This window comes from Schistocerca cancellata, chromosome 1 (genome assembly GCF_023864275.1).
Source record: "Schistocerca cancellata isolate TAMUIC-IGC-003103 chromosome 1, iqSchCanc2.1, whole genome shotgun sequence".
NCBI classification, from domain to species: domain Eukaryota; kingdom Metazoa; phylum Arthropoda; class Insecta; order Orthoptera; family Acrididae; genus Schistocerca; species Schistocerca cancellata.
The window spans coordinates 205,075,396-205,096,860 of NC_064626.1; the positions used below are offsets into that span (position 1 = coordinate 205,075,396).

At 44.8% G+C, this 21,465-nt stretch overlaps 1 protein-coding gene across 1 annotated transcript in view; it reads left to right on the forward strand.

The window, feature by feature from the left end:
* The window catches only part of LOC126163875 (adenylate kinase 7-like), a 56,276-nt gene that overhangs the window by 31,047 nt on the left and 3,764 nt on the right, over nt 1-21,465 (forward strand). Inside the window, exon 3 of the mRNA XM_049920196.1 lies at nt 7,558-7,716. Within this exon, the coding sequence (XP_049776153.1) occupies nt 7,558-7,716 (159 nt within the window). The remainder of the gene's footprint in view (nt 1-7,557; nt 7,717-21,465) is intronic.

Here is a 21,465-nt window from a genome sequence, read left to right on the forward strand (position 1 = left end):
TATGTGGTGCACCGTCGAATGTTTGATGTCTCTCGGTGCACCGGCTGGGCGGGTGAGGTCGGGGAATTGCTCAAGAATGTCGGCGTACGGTCCGGGGCACTTCACGGGTTTAACGCTGTAGTATGCGGCCTGCCGGCGCTGTCCCGCTATCTTTAAATTAGTTGTGGCATCGATGAGCTGGCCGTTTGCGATGTCGGCTAGTAGCCCGTAGTGGCCGAGAAAGTCTGCGCCCAGGATCGGCTCATTGACGTCGGCCACGGTAAAAGTCCACGAGAACGTGCGCCGTAGGCCTAGGTCTATATTGCGGCTGTGTGTGTCGTAAGTTTTAATAGCGGAATTGTTCGCTGCTGTAAGGCAGAGTGCCTCGGCCCGCCTGCGGTCTCGTAACATAGAACGGGGGAATATCGAGAGGTCCGAACCCGTGTCGACGAGGTACCTCACGCCTGCCCCCTGTTCCGCAACAAACAGACGCTTTGAAATCATATTGCAGCCGGGTGCGCCTAGGTCCGGTCGCAGCTGGCGTTTGGGTGCGAGCAAGGAGTGCGGCACCTGGTTGCTTCGTTGCCGAAGCGGGCGTGGTACCAGCAGTAGCCGCTTTGTGCGTGCTGCGACGTCGGCGGGGTACCGTTGGAGCGGCTGTTGCTGCGTTGCCGGCTGCGCGAGCCGCGCCGCCTGTCACCCGGTCTGCTGCCGCTGTGGCGCGTGCTGCCCTCTTGCTGCGAGCGCGCCAACCGGTCGACTTGCGTCGAGAGAGCTGCCACCTGTGCGGTCAAGTGTTGCACTAGCTGGTGCAGGTCGGCATCCTGTTCGGGTGCGGGAGGCGCTGGCCGCCACAGAGGTGGGGGGACGGGGTCGTAAACTACCGCAGCCGCGGTGCTAGGCGCCGTTGTCAGCGCGTCGTGCACCCTGTCGGCCAAGTTAGCGACGGCGTCCAGCTGCATCTCCGTCTGTGCGGCTATCACTGCCTGCACCTGAGCTGGGAGGCTGCGCACCCAGATAGTGCGTAACAGTGAATCTGGCACCATGTCGGACTGCGCGAGGCTCCGCAAGTGGCGCAGGAACTGCGAGGGCCTCCGATCGCCGCATTCCTCTTGCCGCAGCAGTTGGTGCACTCGCTGTTCCTCTGACGACGAAATCCGCCGGATCAGCTCTTCCTTGAGCCGTTTGTAGCTTGACTGCGTCGGCGGGCCAGTGATTATATCGCGCACTTCGGCCGCATAGTTCTGGTCCAGCTGGCTCACTACGTGCCCAAATTTCGCCAGGTCGCAGGTCACGTGGTTGCTCATAAATACCGCCTCAACCTGGCTGAACCACATTACAGGGTCGCGCGGCCAAAATGGAGGCAGCCTGATCAATGCCCGCCCAGCGCTTGTCGGCATTCCGGCGGTCGTAGGAGGCGTCGGTGTGGCGGGGATTTGCGCGCCAACATTGTCCTGAGCTGTCTGTGGCTGCGCGGCGTCCGCGCGTGTAGTCCGTGCCTGTAGCTCACTCTCTAGCCTCGTGTTGCGTGCGAGCAGTTCTTCGACGGTCTTTCGCAACTCCTCTAGTGTCGCCATCTTAGTTCAGAGTCGAATCCTCGTACAAGGGGAAAGTACACAGTGAAAATAACACAAGGGAAACACACGGAAAAAAAATAACACTAAGCAGTCTGTGATCAAAATATACGCGCACAAAAAGAATACAAAAAAAAAGTTAGTTCAAAAAAAAAAAATTTTACTACAGAGCACTGTTCGGCGCGGGCGAATACGAGCAAGCCTACTCGCGGTTCCACGTCTCTCGTACCGGCGAACGTTCGTCACCACGTGTTTTTTTTTTTTTTTTTTTTTAGCCTCAGATCACGTCAGGGTCACCAGTGAAGCGGAGACGTGTTGTATCTCCGCTTACAGTCTCTCATGTGCAGTGAACCGGCTTTATCGCCACGCCCACGCACTATGCTCAAGGGAGAGAGAGGCTTTCTAGCAATAACGAGTAAAGCGGTTTCTGGACAGGACATATTTATTTTTACTACCGTTACAAAATGACAAATAATATACCTCGCTAATGTCCGTCTGTTCAGGCGCGTTGCACTGGCGGCACGGCTCGGTCACCGATCCCGGAGGGTGTACACTCCAGTGACGAACCGTGGCGCGACCGCGTGGACCGAGCGAGGCAAAAGGCCGCGTCACAGAATGTTCTGCTCTTGGCGCGACCGGAGGCGCCGTAACGTCCGCGAAGAAGCGAAAGACAATTTAACGGCGACTGCGTTTACGACCGCGCATACGCGTTTACGGCGGAGTCGCGTTGACTCGACGCACGTGGTCCGCGGCGGAAAAACTGGGGAGACGTGTGTTGCGTCGCGTCGACTAGCTCGTACTGTCACTGCTTTGTTCCCGTGCGGTCCGGTGTGCGACGCACCGTTGCCGAAATTCTGCGTAACGGTACAGCTGCCCCTACTTGTGTCAGCAGTGCCGTAGTTCAGCCCTTCGTGCTTTGGAAGGTGCTGCCGCCACAATTCTATTATATTGTTGACTGATACAGACTGAGGTACAGAGACATTTTGGCTGCAGGCTTTTAAAACACTAATATTTAGGCCATCATGCCCAGCTGAATTAGAGGGTTTTAGAGAGCTAATGATGCCCATTATTTCTGCACAGTTTGTGGGGGCTAGATATATACTATGGTCACATGTATTACCTTTAAAACTGTAGTGCATGTTTTTATGTTTGTCATTTATGGCTTCCCCCATGGAAGAAAAATATTTATTAAAAATATTTACAATTTCCAGTTGGTCTTTTATGAGCATGCCATTGTGGTTAATAGTAAAGTCCATACAGGATTTGTCATTGCAGGTTCTAAAACTGTTTATGACTGCCCAGATGCCAGCAGTTATGTTGTGTGAGTTTTGAAACTTATTTGCAACATAGTTGCTCCTGGCCTGTGTGAGTAAGTCCTTATACTGTGCTTTATATATTTTGAAGGCTTCCTTTAGCTCAGGAATCTCTCTATTATTCAGCATTGCACTGTGGAGTAGTTTTAATTTTTCCCTCGCTTCAGTGACATTACTACTTACCCAAATATTTTTGTTTATATTTTTTTGTTTGTTTCTTTTTTGTGATTACAACTGGGCATGTGATATCAAAGCAGTAATAGAAGTCAGCAGCAAAGCTATCATATGAAAGGCTATTATTTTCAAACCATTTTATCTGTGCTAGCATGCAGTTTAGTCTATTTATGTTGTTATTATACATTATTCTTTTAGTTACAAACTGTTGCTTTGTGGTGACAGTGGGGGCCTCAAGGAGCTCCAATTTAAGCTGTACTGCATGGTGATCTGAGATGGCTAGTTTTAAAAGTGATGCACTGTGGGATAGGTGGGTCATGTTTGTTATTATGTTGTCAAAACATGTTTTACTATTGCCAATTTCTCTAGTGGGTTCCCGAATGAGTGGGGTCAGGTTAAATTCATCACACAGCCGATGTAACTTTTTGGTGCTGACATCATTTGTTAATAAATCTATATTCATATCCCCTGTAACTATAATATTTACATGACCATTTGGCCCAGAAAATGTTGTGTCTATATATACAAGCAAGTCAGAAAGATTTACAAAAAAGGTATCTGTATTAGCTGCAGGTGGCCTGTAAACACCGATGACTGTCATGTTATCTCTACCCGATTTTAGGTTTATTGCAGCAAGTTCTGAGACTCCTCCCAAGCAGAAGGCACTCACATCAATAACATTAAAATTACTTTCATTTACAGTGAAAATTGCTACACCTCCCAGGGTCTTGTCTTTTCTACTGAAGGCTGTGCAGAATTTCATATGCAGAGGTTGACTAATGCTAATCAGAGCTTCATTGTACCAATGTTCAGTTATAACTAAATATCGGGTTTGTCAATCTGTGAAATTACATCTAGATCATTATGCTTATTTCTAAGACTACCAAGATTCTGGTGTACGATTTTAAGGCTGAGTTTTACCTGCTGGACCTTAGAGGATAATTTTGGACTAACAATGAGGCCAGCAGGCTTTACAAGTTTCCCTGGCTTGCCAGCAGTATGTCTTGCACCACTGATTTGCATTATTTTATGTATACATATTCTGTATCATCATGAGATGATCCTCGGATGAATAAAGATAAATAAATAAACATAGTCTCCAGCTCTTCAAGTTTATGGTTTACATCACTCACTGACAGATGTCACTTGTGTCAGAAGACGATGGCTTTTTCTGACAAGTATTCTTCACTTACTCCAGAAAGCAACTACTGCTGAGCATTTCTTTTTCGAGAGCATATAACAACCATTTTTGTGGCATGAAAAACAAAAAAAACTTAAATTAACTTCTTCCTCCTCTTTTTCTTTGTAGTTTAAAAAACATTTTACTTAATTTGTCATTTAATCTGGGTGCTGGGAAAAATATCTCCATTTCTATGGAACGAAAACATGCAGTTTTTGTATGGAATATGCCAATTCTGACAGTGAAAATGTACTCACAATATCATTACCATACATTAGGTGACTTCCACAGCTCTAATTTTAGAATACGGAAGACTATGTTATTGACAGCTGTGTGCAAGATTTCAATGCACTGTTCAGTGGCTGTCTAAAGGTGCCATACAAGCCATAACAGTATATAAAAGTAGTACTAGCATCATATCAGCTGTTGCTGATGCATTGTGTGATTGCCACCATGGTTTTGACAGACTTTGTTGTCATCGTCAGGTCTGTACCCAAGTGCATATACGTGGAACTCGTCTCATAACCTGAATTAAAATGTAATGTTTGAGATAAAAGTTTTAGTTTAGAATTTCAGAAAACTGAAGTGAAACTGTACATTTACAAAAATGAAATGTTGTGAAATGTGTTCATTTTAAGTTGGACCTCATTTTTCATAACAAAAAGACTGCTTAATGTGTGTAAATGTACAGTTCCTCTTCCATTTTTTGTAATATCAAACTAAAACTTTTATCTCCAATATTACATCTTAACCCACATTATGAGACATGTTCCATGTATATGCACTTTTGTGCAGACCTGTATATGACAGCAAAGTCTGTTGAAACTGGTTGTTTTAAATAAAGAAATATTTATGCAATCTTAGCTTTAGAAAGTTTTTAGTAAGTAAAACAGTTCACTCTTTCTGTCTTCTCAGAATGAGAAAATTTAGCAAAAAGATAATACTTTTTTATTAAGGAAAGCATCATTTAATCAGTGGCATTATATACAGCCATAAAGATAGCTTTTAAAACTCAAAATAATGAAATCATTTCAACTTTGGTTTGTGTTTGTATGGGTCTGATGGGTGTCTATGCAGCACTGTGTTCAAAAGAAGGCCTTTCTATCTTCATGCAAATCTGTGTATGGTGTGCCCGTAAATACAGTTGTCTTCCACTGTGAGAGGCTTTCTGGCAGGCCTAAGATTGAAGAGGATATCCTGTGCATGTCATGTACCAGGGGAGCACTATTTAAACATATTTTAAACTATTTTTTAACCTCAGTTATGCATCCTGTGTGTGTTCATATTTTAATATGCAGTTGATGATGGGATATATGTCCTGAAACCAGGTTGTACTTCCATTTTTAGAAATAAATAATTTTCACAACTGTAGCAGAATTGATCATTTTTTAATTTCAGTGTACATATGAAGTCAAATCACATATTCCACATTGGTTTCCTGTGAATGGGAATCTTGGAGCAGCTGTCTGGAGCACATACCTAGCTCATACCACTGGTGAGCACTTGTCAGTCACCTGATGAACCATCATCACTCTTAGTCTCCAATGATGTAATGTTGCAGTCTTCTTCACTGTCTGAGCCAATAGAGTCAATGTCGAAAATGTAGTATCACTATAACCATTTTAAGATTCAGTGGCTAAACAATAACACAGAAGAGAGACTGAAAGTGTGTGTTTTGTTCTTGAATATCCAAAACCGCACACAGTAATGGTGACAACCGGACTACAAATGTAGGACTGGATGCTCACTAGGGGCTGAACACTCAACTATCAGGGTGAAATGGATACAAGCAAGGTTTTATTTTTTCAGCAGTCTGTTCTTAAGTTTACAGGTATACTCAGGATTTTAAGTTCCTGTCAAAATAACAAAAATGAGGTTATTTGAGACCTCATGTTACTAAAGAGGAAAGAAAATTAAGTATTGATGGTCAGCTTAAAATCATTTTCTACCAAAAGAGGTCATCAGAATGATCATAACATAAGTTTTCTAGAAGACTCTCCTATACAGTGTATTGATTATCATGCCTATACAAGGTCCATCTCAGATATGATTTCTCCTGTCCACTTTTTGGGTTCATGTCATTATGACAGACAAGATTATGCAAATGGTTCTACAAGTCCAAAACATTTGTTGTAAATTGTTTTTATAAACTTGCATTACTAACTGTGGGTATGTTACTCTAAGTTTGCCTTTCAGCAGAATTCTGTTTATGTTAATACTTTTTGCCTAGAGTCAGAGCTCCTTCCTTGTTATTGCCCATGGTGTCGGCCCTTTATTCATAAACTTTTACATCCTATGTTTTACAGAGAATGTCCATTGAACTTGCCTGGGCAGTCTATTCCCAATCCTGTCCAGTTGCTGCCTTATTTATGCTTTTCTCCATGACAAGTGTAATTATAATCAACAGTCCCCTATGTCTTTCCTTTCCACAGAAAAGTTGCCATTCATTGGAACATATCCTATACATTACATTAATGAGATAACAATTAATCACTATGGACCTCCCTTGAAACCCACTCATTAAAGTTTCTTTGCTTTTTATAAACTTGTTTGTTCTTCCCATTGAGGTTGTTACACATTTCTTGTGTACAAACACTTGTATGTGGAGTGAATGCTATGATATCTTACACCTCTATACAATGTGCACATTATTTTGTGAATGTGAGCTACTTTCAGAAATGTTTTTATTCTATTAACTCAACAGTTTGTTCCCTTCAGTTAATTTTCTCTTTGAAAACCAGAGATGAATTGTAACCACACTTATTGATGAATCTTTTGTATACTACTGAAATTGTTTTTCAGTTTCTTTAAAAACAGTTTGTGATACAATATATGCTACACCACACAAATGATTGATCTGCTTTTGCACCTTTTTTTATTAGTGTAGTATGCCTTTGCTTCTAAAAATGGAAAGTCATTTTCTTTGAGAATTGTTGTTTACATTTCATTCAAACTGTAGTTATTCCTACATGTTCCTTAAAATCATAGTATTTGCAGAGCAAGGAATGTTAAGTCACAGAATTTCTGAAATGTACAGATCTGTTTCTAGAACCCTATGTTATTTATACTCTGTTTAGTAAATGAAAGAAGGTGGTGCAGTATCCCCAATTTTCATTTTTCAACTTCAACAGCGGTTTTTTAGTATAAGGCTGAAAACAGCTTGAGTAATGTTTTTGGTTCCTGAATGCTTTGGCGTTTTCATGAATTTTCTGAAGTCTATGTCATTGGCTTTTCAAAGTTAAGTAATGAAAATAGGATTTTAACTTAAATGTCATAGTTGAAGTAAACTTTTTGTATTGTAGAAAAATACGCTGCTGTACAGGTAATATTCTTTTAGGTTCGTCTCATGGATGCTATGAAACAAGAAGAAGAGGAGATGCTGGCAATACAGTCACTACCATTGCGTCATTACCTTATGAAATACGTATTTCCTACACTAACAAAGGGTCTAATGCAGGTTGCTCAAATACGTCCTAGTGACCCCATAGATTATCTGGTAAGTATGCTACATCAAAATATAATAATTACTATGCCTATGGTACAGTATTTTATGCAATAAATCAAGACATAAATTTGTAAAGATTGTAGAAAAAGTTATTTACACATAATGTTCTGTATATGTAGTACGCTTTCCCTTTTTGATTAAGACATCAATACTGGACTGGAAATGTGATTTTGTGCAGGGTGAAGTTAATATTCCAAAACATTATAGAAAGCAATGTGTCACCAACTTCTTCTTTTTGGGGTCAGCATGGTTATATGGATTTAGCATTGTTAATTTAAGGGGTGGCTGGAAGCCCTTCCTGTTACCCCCTGGGACAAAATACGGGCACCTCAACTGTTTGTCTGTTGTGTTGCTGATGTGAAAGTCAGTGCAAGTTTTCCAAATATTTACAAAATGTGTAGCTGATGTGGGACTTAGGTACCAGCCTGGTATTTGCATAGTGCAATGTGGGAAACTGCCAAAAAATCAAATCCAGACTGACTGACTCAGTGCCCCTTGTTGTTAATCCAACAGGCAGATTCAGTCTGGGGCTGGTGTACATCCCCATTCCAAAAGAGGCACTTTAACATGCATGGCTATCTCGGCAGGTAAAGAGATGTGTCACAGTGATGGAAATTTGAAACACCAACCAAGCTGAAGTCTGCAACTCCTTGGCTCTCAGATGATGTGGTTATAATTTTACACAAAATCTAAAAACAATAGTTGGCTTTACAAATTAACACACACCTGGAGCTCAGACCAAATCAGAATCTCATTAATTTCACAAGCAATAAGGGTGATAGTAACATGAAAAATTTAGTATTTAGTGTTGAACATTAGTGAAAGTTGTTAAAAAAATTAATTTTAATCCACTGGAGCTATAGTGTCATTAGCATAAACGTCCACTAATAAATAATTGATTAGGATATTTCCACATCTTTGTAGAAAAAGAAGTCAGAACATACAAAAAATAAAACAGATGCAAGAAAAGAATGATTAAAGCATCAGAAAAAGAGGAACACACAAGTTGTAGGAGAAAACATGAATCAAAGAGCTCAGTATCATAAGTGTGGCTTCATTTGTGACTCTGAATAATGTGACATTTCATGTAATTTTATTTCACTTCTTTCTTTGTTGTTTTTCATATTGAGTGTCCCTATAACCTTACTCATGTTTCCCATACCTTCTGCTCACAGGACAATTACTGAGCAGACTTGGTTCTCTCCTTTAGTAGAAATTCTTTGTGTTAGGATATCACTTCTAATTCTGTTCTTTACCAAGTTTCTTCTGAAGTGCACCTAATTATTATTTAGTTGCCTGCATTAAAGGGTTTATGGACTCTCTCTCTCTCTCTCTCTCTTTCTCTTTCTCTCTTTCTCTCTCTCTCTCTCTCTCTCTCTCTCTCTCTCTCTCTCTCTCTCCCCTGTTAGCAGCAAAAACATTAATGACCTCACACTAAATAATGGACTTTGTGTAAATTTTCTTGGGATCAATGTAAATAATTTAGGAGGCAAAGTAGAGGCACACACACACACACACACACACACACACCTGTGAGCCAAGCTGAACCCACAATGTCGGGACAGCAGATAGATAGGAGTGATGGATCGGCGTGTGTGTGTGTGTGTGTGTGTGTGTGTGTGTGTGTGTGTGTGTGTGGTCATATGGAGTTATTTTCTGGGGCAGTGGACCTAAATTAAATAATGAAATCAAACAATGGAAAATTCAGAATGGAATATAACAATATTGTGAGAAGGAAAGTTGCTACTCAGCATATAGCAGATATACTGAGTTGCAGATAGGCACAACAAAAGGACTTTCATAATTAATTGGTGAGTAGCAACTTTCCTTCTCACAATATTGTTAAATTAAATATGTACTTATTCAGTATGAGCAACCTGTAAAAATTCAAACTAAAGTAAACAAAAGTCTCGTTCAGAGTCTTGGAACGCTTACACTCAATTCCTAGTACATTTACTCCTTAATTGTTTTTTTGCTGATAATAAAAATCAATTTCAGCAGTATTGTCAATGGAAGAATAATTTTCCTGTATATTTTGCCTCCTTGGCCAAGATTCTGACTGCAGTTATGTTGCCTTGTTCAGCTGCATTAAACAATCTCCTGTCTAATGTAGATCAAGAACTGGAATTCCCTACAAATTCAAAAGGAAATTTAAAACTGAGTTCATTAGCTTCTCCTTATACATATTATCTGACTGTTTAGATTAAAGGATTGAACATTTCTTTTAGCTGTGTGGTAACTAACGATTGTCTATCTGAGTACTGAGTGTCACATATTGAAGAGTTGGCATGGCGTTTGTCTTCATTCTGGATGCAGCGGGTGTGTACTTATTGTTCAAAATCCAATGTTGTAGCCAAATCCAATGTTAGGGCCCAGGCATCATTATTACCCATTGTACACACATTTCCAGCAGAGAGAACCACAACCAACAGCGTCCATCAATGAGGAAAGTACTGGCCCGAACAACTATAGTTCACTTGTTAATGTGTCAAGCATTGTGTCCATGATACTCAGAAATTATTTCATTGCACATGCATGTTCATGTCATCCCACTTGATAGACACATATAGCCATCCAAAACATAGTATAAACTGCATGTCTTTAAAGTTCATTTTTTCATATGGAGTTTGGTTTCCAATGCAAATTCAGACAAGTATTGTGTTACAACAACATACATAAAAAATTTGTTGATGGTACACATTCTATGTGCTCGTCATTAACTTTTAGCTTGGTACTGCTGTTCAGTTTAAGTGGGAACTAATACTGTTTTTTTTTTTTTTTTTTTTTTTTTTTTTTTTTTTACATTTAGTGTTAATTTATTAGCCTTTATCCATTGGCGTACATGCTTAAGTGTTTCCTCAGCTTCCCCATTGAGTATACTTGGTGACTCAGCTTTGATTAAGATGTTACTGTCATCAGCAAACAGTACTGATTCACCATGTCTGACACTTTGTGGAAGATCGTTGATGTATATTAGAAAGAGGATTGGGCCCAGCACACTTCCTTGGGTTTTTTTTTTTTTTTTTTTTTTTTTTTTGTGGTTTTAGGGCGCACAACTTCAATGGTCATTAGCGCCCTGACTACTCTAAGAATGCACCGCGAGGCACAAGTTGACAACAACAACTAAAAGGGAAAACACGATAAAAGACAGACTGACAGGCATAGGATTAAAAAACAACATCATCAAATGTCCTTAGCGAGGTTTGTCAAATTGATAAAACAAAGAACACGAGCAGCTGCTCGTGGGTCATCCGCTAAAATGGCATCGAAAGTATTAGGCAGGTTAAGATCGAGGCGCAGTGTGTTAAGATCTGGACAGGACATTAAAATGTGTCTAACCGTCAGCAAGTGCCCACATGGGCAGAACGGCGCCGGCGCAGCCGTCAGCAGATGGCGATGGCTGAACCGGCAGTGTCCAATTCTTAACCGGGCTAAAACGACCTCCTCCCGCCGAGAAGGGCGTGAGGAGGACGTCCAAGCCACGGGAAGAGGTTTTAAGTACCGAAGCTTGTTGTCGGTAAGTGCAGCCCAATCGGCATGCCACAGCGATAAGATGCGCTGACAATAGACCCTGCTAAAATCGGACGAAGGGACACAACAAGAAGCTGTCCGAGGCTGGAGGACCGCAGCCTTGGCCGCAGCATCTGCAGCTTCGTTCCCAGGGATACCGACATGGCCAGGAACCCACATAAAGCTAACCGGAGTACCGACGTCCACCAGCTGCTGAAGAGAGCGTTGGATCCAGTGTACGAAAGGGTGAACTTTGTGCCCCGACAATAAAGGAACACCCGACCCCGTCATTGGTCTTAGAGCCTTCTGTATAAATGAAAGTCATGTTGATGAACTTCGAACGAAGTTCCAAAAAACGGGAGTGGTAGACCGAACCGGGGGTGACCTCTTTTGGGAGCGAGCTGAGGTCAAGGTGAACGCGGACCTGAGCCTGGAGCCAAGGTGGCGTGCGGCTCCTGCCCACTCGAAAGGTTGCAGGGAGTGAAAAATTAAGGTGTTGAAGGAGGCAACGAAAGCAAACTCCAGGGGTAGCAGGGCAGAGACATACAACCCGTATTGACGGTCAAGAGAGTCGTCAAAAAAGGAACGATAAGACGAATGGTCGGGCATTGACAGTAGCCGACAGGCATACTGACAAAGCAGTATATCGTGCCGGTAGGTGAGTGGCAATTCGCCAGCGTCAGCATGAAGACTCTCTACGGGACTGGTATAAAATGCTCCGATCGCAAGTCGTAAACCCTGATGTTGTATGGAGTTGAGGCGGCGTAAGATGGATGGCCGTGCAGAGGAGTATACAAAGCTCCCACAATCCAGCTTGGAGCGGACGATCGACAGATATAGACGAAGTAGGACGGTTCGATCCGCTCCCCACGACATACCACTGAGAACACGGAGGACATTTAAAGAACGGGTACAACGGGCGGCCAAATATGACACATGTGGAGACCAGCTAAGTTTCCTGTCAAAGGTAAGGCCTAAAAATTTGGTTGTCTCCACGATTGGGAGAGCAACAGGACCGAGTCGTAAGGACGGTGGGAGAAACTCTTTGTAGCGCCAGAAGTTAATACAGACCGTCTTCTCGGCAGAAAAACGGAAGCCACTGGCGACACTCCAGGAGTAAAGACGCAAGAGAATGCTGAAAACAGCGCTCCAGGACACGTGTACACTGCGCACTGCAATAGATGGTAAAATCGTCCACAAAAAGGGAGCCTGATACATCAGCTGGGAGGCAATCCATTATTGGATTGATCGCGATGGCGAAGAGAGCGACGCTCAAAACTGAGCCCTGTGGCACCCCATTCTCCTGGTGAAAGGTGTCGGACAGGACAGAACCCACACGTACCCTGAACTGTCGATCCATTAAAAAGGAACGAATAAAAAGAGGGAGGCGACCGCGAAGGCCCCATGTATGCATGGTGCGGAGAATGCCCGCCCTCCAACAGGTGTTGTAAGCCTTCTCTAAATCAAATAACACAGCCGCGGTCGGGCGCTTCCGCAAGAAGTTATTCATAATGAAGGTCGACAAGGTAACCAGATGGTCAACAGCAGAGCGGCGCCTACGAAATCCACATTGTACATTGGTAAGTAGGCGTCGAGACTCGAGCAGCCAAACCAATCGAGAGTTAACCATTCGCTCCATCACTTTACAGACACAGCTGGTAAGCGAGATAGGTCGATAACTGGAAGGCAAGTGCTTGTCCTTCCCCGGCTTAGGAATCGGGACAACAATAGACTCGTGCCAGCATGCGGGAACATGTCCCTCAATCCAGATGCGATTGTATGTACGAAGAAGAAAACCTTTACCCGCAGGAGAAAGGTTCTTCAGCATCTGAATATGAATAGAATCAGGCCCTGGAGCGGAGGACCATGATCGGCCAAGTGCGGTTTCGAGTTCCCGCATGGTGAATGGGGCATTATAACTTTCACAATTCGAGGAGCGGAAGTCAGGTGGCCTAGCCTCCTCTGCCTGTTTGCGGGGGAGGAAGGCAGGGTGGTAATGAGCGGAGCTCAAAACCTCTGCGAAAAAGCGGCCGAAGGCATTGGAGACAGCCTCAGGGGCCACAAGGACTTCATTCGCGACCTTCAAGCCAGAAACTGGGGAGTGGACCTTAGTGCCAGATAGCCGGCGCAGGCTACCCCAGACAACAGAAGAAGGAGTAAAACTGTTGAAGGTGCTTGTGAAAGCAGCCCAGCTGGCTTTCTTGCTTTCTTTAATAATATGACGACACTGAGCACGTAATCGTTTATAATTAATACAATTCGCCACTGTAGGGTGGCGTTTAAAGGTGCGTAAAGCACGTCGACGAGCACGTAAAGTGTCTCTACATGCTGCGGTCCATCAGGGGACCGGTACGCGACGTGGAGAAGAAGTAGGGTGAGGGATGGAATATTCAGCAGCAGCGAGAATGACTTCCGTGAGGTGTGCGACCTGACAATCGCAGCTTGTGAAGGTTTGATCCTGAAAGGTCGCCCTGGAAGAGAAGAGCCCCCAGTCTGCCTTGGAGATGGTCCAACTAGAGGAGCACTGAGAGGGAGTATGCTGCAGGAGATGGATAACACACGGGAAGTGGTCGCTCAAATATGTATCAGCAGGTGCGTACCACTCAAACCGGCGTGCAAGTTGGGGAGTACATATAGAAAGGTCTAAATGGGAATAGGTGTGAGATGTGTCCGAAAGAAAAGTAGGGGCGCCAGTATTGAGGCAGACAAGATTGAGCTGGTTGAAAAGGTCTGCTAACAAGGAGCCCCTCGGGCAGGATGCTGGAGAGCCCCAAAGGGGATGGTGGGCATTGAAGTCTCCAGTTAACAAAAATGGTGCAGGTAGCTGAGCAATAAGTTGCATCATGTCTGCCCTAGTAACGGCAGATGACGATGGAGTGTAAACGGTACAAAAGGAAAACGTAAAAGTGGGGAGAGTAATGCGGATGGCAACTGCCTGCAGGCCGGTGTGCAACGTGATGGGATCGTAGTAAATATCATCCCGGACCAGCAACATAACCCCTCCATGAGCTGGGATACCTACCACAGGGGGTAGGTCAAAACGCACAGAGGTGTAGTGTGCCAAGGCAATTTGATCGCATGGGCGTAGCTTCGTTTCCTGGAGGGCTACGATGAGCGGACGATGCAAGCGGAGCAGCAACTTCAAGTCCTCTCGGTTGGAGTGAATGCTGCGAATATTCCAGTGAATAAGTGCCATCGTAAGAAAAGGAAGATGAGAGAAGGGGTCACCTCGAAGGCCGCTTAGGGCCTGGCTTCGAGCGAGCACTGCCGCCGCTATCAGTAGGCGGACAGTCATCGTCCATGGGGTCTATAGGGTCATCGGCCATCTCGGGAGGATGGCCGGGAGGGGGAGCTTCCTCCGCCGGTGAACGGCCAGATGTACGGCTACCAGCGGTGCGGCCAGGCGAAACGGATGACGGCCTGGGGCGGCAACCGCTGGGTGGCGCAGGAGAAGAAATGCGCCATGGCGGAGAAGGAGAACTGTGCTTCCTATGCGCCTTTTTGGAAGGACGTTTGGTGGAAGTACCGGTTGAAGGCTGGGAGGTCGAGGGACGGAGGAAGTGTGCACGGGATGGTTCCTTTTTGAAGGCCCGTGCATCTGACTTCGGGGTCTTCGACTTAGCAGAAGCTGAGGAAGGGGCTGGTGTCTGTGGGGTGATGGGAGGAAGAGGAGACGTCGACCGCGCAATCTTAGCACTGGCCGAACGGACGACCATGGTGCTGAAGGTCAGATCGCATGTCTGGGTTGCTACCTCCCGGGTAGTCTGAGGAGAGGCGAGGACAGTACTGTATTTCCCCGCTGGGAGCAGCGTGGGCTTCCTACTAGCCAATAGCTTGCGAGCAGCCGAGGTGGACACTTTCTCTTTGACCCGAATTTCTTGGATACAGCGTTCTTCCTTATAGACAGGACAGACGCAGGAGGATGCGGCATGGTCACCCTGACAGTTCACACAACGAGGAGACGGAGGTGGACAGTCACCCTCATGGGCATCCCTGCCACAAGTGACACATTTAGCCGCATTGGAACAAGACTGTCGAGTGTGATTGAAACGCTGACACTGGTAGCAGCGCGTAGGTGTCGGGACATAGGGGCGAACAGAAATAACCTCGTAGCCCACCTTGATGCGCGATGGCAGCTTAACACTATCGAAGGTCAAGAAAAGTGTCCGGGTCGGTACAAGGTCATTGTTGACCTTTTTCATGACCCGATGGACAGCCGTCACGCCCTGCTCAGCGAGGAAAGATTGAAGCTCCTCGTCAGTCAATCCGTCGAGGGAGCTAGTATAGACTACACCACGAGACGAATTCAAAGTTCGGTGGGCCTCCACCCGGACAGGGAACGTGTACAGGAGGGTGGCCCGAAGCAGTTTTTGTGCCTGAAAGGCACTCTCAGTTTCTAGTAATAAGGTGCCGTTACGCAACCTGGTACAAGATTTGACAGATCCGGCTATGGCATCTACGCCCTTCTGAATAACGAAAGGGTTGACAGAGGAAAAATCCTTTCCGTCCTCAGATCGAGAAACTACGAGGAACTGTGGGGCAGGTGGTAGTACTTTTGTCACTGTTGGCTGGTCACGTTTCCGTTTTTGGGTCGAAGTCGAGAGAGATGGAGTAGAATCCATTGCGGAGGAATCCCCCATGATTGCCAGCGTCTCTGATGGCGCGCTCCTTCCTTGTGGGGACCCTCTCAGAGGGCACTCCCGCCTTAGGTGAATGTTTACACCTCAGGTCACACCTCCCGAGAAACAGACGGAGGGACCAGTCGGCATGGTCAGAAGGTATCAGCTCAGCCAATCACCCCTCCCCAGGCCTGGCCTTTACCAGGGGGTACGCGCGTGCCTTACATGTCTACCCAGGGCGGGGACTTACGCATTACCCCGTCACCGGCTACGCGTGTGAACGCGTGGGTCGGCCTTCAGGCACGCACAGGGAGGAAGGAAGAAGAGGAAAAAGAAGAGAGAGAGGGAGAAAGAGGACAGACTGTCTCAAACGCCAACGCGGAGACCAGAGAAGGCAAGGAGAAGAAGGCAATGAGAAGGCAAGGAGAAGAAGGCAATGAGAAGGCAAGGAGAAAAAGGCAATGAGAAGGCAAGGAGAAAAAGGCAATGAGAAGGCAAGGAGAAAAAGGCAATGAGAAGACAAGGAGAAAAAGGCAATGAGAAGGCAAGGAGAAGTCAAGGGAAAGAGTAAGGAAGACAGTGAGGTGGAGAAGAGCAAAGAAAGGAACCAACAAAAGGAAGGAAGAAACGAGAAGTGAAAAACCAAAAAGACCACAATTATAGGTCGTGGAACCGTCCGTCTCCGGACGCAGGCGCTAACTACCCCCGTGAGGGGGATGGACTCCTTTTAGTCGCCTCTTACGACAGGCAGGAATACCTCGGGCCTATTCTAATCCCCGGACCCGCAGGGGGGTCTTCCTTGGGGGACTCCTATATTGATGTATTCTGGGTTTGATTGGAGTTAGAGTGATCTCCACATGTTGTGCCCTGTTTTGCAGGTAAAAATGAAACCACATGTTTGTTACTCCTAGCGCATTAATTTGTTTAGCAAAACTGCGTGGTCTACTGTGTCAAATGCTTATGTCAAATCAAGGAAGATCCCTGTTATGTGGTCTCCTTTGTCTAGTGCTTCAAAGACAACATTTGAAAAATGAGCTACAGCTGAATTTGTGCTTTTGCCAGCCAGGAAACCAAATTGCTCTTTACTCAGAAGATTGAACTTTGTTAAGTACCCATGAGCCTGTTTTTCATTATGGTGTCTATGACTTTTGAAAAGGATGACAGTAATGAGATTGGTCTGCAATTTTCTATGATTTCTGGGTCACCTTTCTTATACACTCCTGGAAATTGAAATAAGAACACCGTGAATTCATTGTCCCAGGAAGGGGAAACTTTATTGACACATTCCTGGGGTCAGATACATCACATGATCACACTGACAGAACCACAGGCACATAGACACAGGCAACAGAGCATGCACAATGTCGGCACTAGTACAGTGTATATCCACCTTTCGCAGCAATGCAGGCTGCTATTCTCCCATGGAGACGATCGTAGAGATGCTGGATGTAGTCCTGTGGAACGGCTTGCCATGCCATTTCCACCTGGCGCCTCAGTTGGACCAGCGTTCGTGCTGGATGTGCAGACCGCATGAGACGACGCATCATCCAGTCCCAAACATGCTCAATGGGGGACAGATCCGGAGATCTTGCTGGCCAGGGTAGTTGACTTACACCTTCTAGAGCACGTTGGGTGGCACGGGATACATGCGGACGTGCATTGTCCTGTTGGAACAGCAAGTTCCCTTGCCGGTCTAGGAATGGTAGAACGATGGGTTTGATGACGGTTTGGATGTACCGTGCACTATTCAGTGCCCCCTCGACGATCACCAGTGGTGTACGGCCAGTGTAGGAGATCGCTGCCCACACCATGATGCCGGGTGTTGGCCCTGTGTGCCTCAGTCGTATGCAGTCCTGATTGTGGCGCTCACCTGCACGGCGCCAAACACGCATACGACCATCATTGGCACCAAGGCAGAAGCGACTCTCATCGCTGAAGAGGACACGTCTCCATTCGTCCCTCCATTCACGCCTGTCGCGACACCACTGGAGGCGGGCTGCACGATGTTGGGGCGTGAGCGGAAGACGGCCTAACGGTGTGCGGGACCGTAGCCCATCTTCATGGAGACGGTTGCGAATGGTCCTCGCCAATACCCCAGGAGCAACAGTGTCTCTAATTTGCTGGGAAGTGGCGGTGCGGTCCCCTACGGCACTGCGTAGGATCCTACGGTCTTGGCGTGCATCCGTGCGTCGCTGCAGTCCTTTCCCAGGTCGACGGGCACGTGCACCTTCCGCCGACCACTGGCGACAACATCGATGTACTGTGGAGACCTCACGCCCCACGTGTTGAGCAATTCGGCGGTACGTCCACCCGGCCTCCTGCATGCCCACTATACGCCCTCGCTCAAAGTCCGTCAACTGCACATACGGTTCACGTCCACGCTGTCGCGGCATGCTACCAGTGTTAAAGACTGCGATGGAGCTCTGTATGCCACGGCAAACTGGCTGACACTGACGGCGGCGGTGCACAAATGCTGCGCAGCTAGCGCCATTCGACTGCCAACACCGCGGTTCCTGGTGTGTCCGCTGTGCCGTGCGTGTGATCATTGCTTGTACAGCCCTCTCGCAGTGTCCAGAGCAAGTATGGTGGGTCTGACACACCGGTGTCAATGTGTTCTTTTTTCCATTTCCAGGAGTGTATATAGGTAGGATTTTTGCATGCTTCAGTATGTCTGGGAAGCAACCTGTGGAGAAGGATTCATTGGTGATGTGCACTAAAGTGTCTTTGATGTTGTCCATGCAGTCCTTCAGTAAGCACAAAGGTACTTCATCTACGCCTACTGACTTTTTACATTTTAGGTTACTCACAACATTGCATTAATTTTTCATCAGCAGTTCTCATGGTACGTCACACATAGAAATTCTTCTCTAGTCCACTGTCACAATTACTCCATCTCGTTGACTGACCACCAGTGGAAATGCCATTTTTAGATCACCCTTGAACAATGAAACCATGTAGAGCATATTCAAAAGCAGGCCTTGTGTCACTTGGTATGGATTAAAAACTTAATATCAGTCCTTACTCAGGAATGCAGCTGAAACCTACTATTGTTGCTAACAAGGTACATAATTGTTTAATACTATACACTGGTGTGCCTAAATAGGTGAATAATATTGGCTGCTCTTTTGTTTGCTCAAGTTGTGTCCTTAAGATCTTCTCATCCAGTGAATTCATTGTCTGTGATTGAGAAATATGTATGACTTTAAGGGCAAGGAGAAAAAGACACACTCTCAGTCTACTGTTTCTGCAGCTTGTCCAATACAAGTGTCAAGATAAGAAAGCTATCCAAACTAGGAGTTCCTCCATCACCTGAAAGTTGTGGGGAACAAAGAAAAGAAAAATAAAAAGTAGGATTTAACATCCAGCAAGTTCATTACAGGTGGAGCCACAATTTAAGACTGGTTAAGAATGTAAAAGTTCCCCTTTTAAAGGGCCTATTCTGCCATTCAGTTTAGGGAAATGATGGGAAGCCTAAATCTGCACACCCAGATGGGAATCTGAAGTTGGTTTTCTAAAATTCAAATCCTGTTTCTTAATCACTGTACCACCTTCCTGGGTCCAGAGGAAGGATATGTATGTTCTAGTGGGTGCCAGGTTGTATAGGTATTCGGGGTAATAAACTGGCAGACACATCAGTCAATACCTACATTGTAAAGTTCCAATATTCAGTGATGTACTGTTATCTTATCATAATAGACACTGTCCTCAACAAAGGGTTCATTTTTCGCTGGGAGAATGCTCTGGTGTGTGGTATTTGTGGCAGTCATTTACCAGATAACATGCCTACTGTTTTTATAGACAAAAAGATGAGTGTGGTGTGAGTTTTAAGATTTTGTGAAATGCTTAATTTGCCTTTTAAATGATTAGGAAGAAGATTTTACTTTTTTTGTCAGAGTGGCTGGCTCAGCTAATTATTTTTTGGAAGTGATCAACCAGTCTCACCTTCCTCGTTACTTTTGTTATCAATTTTCTCTGTTAATCTGTCCAAACAGATTAAAAGAGACTATACTTTCAGTTTTGGAATAGCAACAATAGATGAAATTACCAATATGGAAACATAGGTTGCTACTCGTCACATAGAGAAGGCATTTGTTAGTCCTTGTCTTCCACCAGTCCATGCCCATGTCTACTCTCACTCCAGCCCTATACATGCCTTCTATCCTGGCCTGGCTGTACACCTGCATAGTTCTTTCTGCATCTCTATAGCTCTCCTCTCCCCTTTGCCCTCCCCCCTCCCTCCCTCACACCACAACCTCCCAATGCACCTAGCACCCCGCTATCCTGACTCCACCAAGCCCCTGCACGTTCCCAGTAGTAGCACTAGCATCTTCTCCTACCCTGTCCTGCTATCCCTCCCCCATCCTCACCCCATACCTCTTCTGTACACCCACTACTTTTCCCAGCAAATACCAGCTTGGACACTATCACAGTTTGACCATAGTGCCCAGAAATTTCAGTGGTCACATATGTATGAGTGCGAGTTATGTTGTCTGTGTCTGATGAACAACTTAACCGATAGCTAAACAATATCTAGCAGCCTACTTCATTGTGGCTGTCTGCTAGTAAAGATAATCTATACTTGCCATATTGTTTTTATTCCATCCTGGATTTCCATTTTTTGATATAATCACTAACTTACTCTCTAATTCCTAGAGTTTCTTCGTCAGCTAAAAAAGAGTAAGGTATGAGTGAGTGAAATGGAATCTGTCTCTTTTGCGAGACAAAGGAATCACTATTTCCGAAAGGTAATAAATATGCCAGATTCTGTATATCTTTATCAGTAAACCCTCAACTGGCTAGTTGTCATTGTTCTTGTGTCATTTGCATGTAGATTCATATGGAATTAATCACTTTTTTTTCCGTCTTTAAACACAGGGTGTTTCAAAATGAACATACCGGTTTTAAGGCATTGTAGCACTTATTATGTTCAACTTACAATTGTAAATAATATACTAAATGAAAGAGCAACTCAAACAGTTTTATTTGTATACCTGTGTGCAATGGGAAGAGTATGGAATGACAAAGAGTGACTGAAAAATGTGTTGAACAAGTGTGAGTCTTTCACACTTAGCCCCAAGAAATATCCTCACAGGAAGTTTATAGGCCTTTCTTTTTTGGTGGAATAACTATAACTGATGTTTCTTATCTTCATGTGCTGCAGTTATAGCCACTGCCTCAATGGGAAGAAGCTGAATAACACATCTTTATTTGGAAGCAAGATGGTGTGCCGCTTCACTAGCATAACTCAGTATGCGACTTGTTAAACAACGTTGTATCTGACCAGTGGATAGGGCGCAATGGGCCAGTTGACACAGCATTTTTTGCATGACCTCCATGTTCACATACAATCTGATGTGATCATGTGTATGTGCCTCTAACACCAGCTGATCTATCCAACCTTAGAAACAGTGATATTGCAACAGTTACTCCTAACACATTGACCAAGTTTTTGGAACAACTTGCCTATCAACTCAATGTGTGATCAGTGTCCACACTGAATAATTGTAAGAAAAACTGTTTGTGTTTCTCTTTTATTTGATGTATTATTTACAATTGTAAGGTGAATGTAATATGTGCCACAAAGTCTTAAAACCCATATATTCATTTTGAA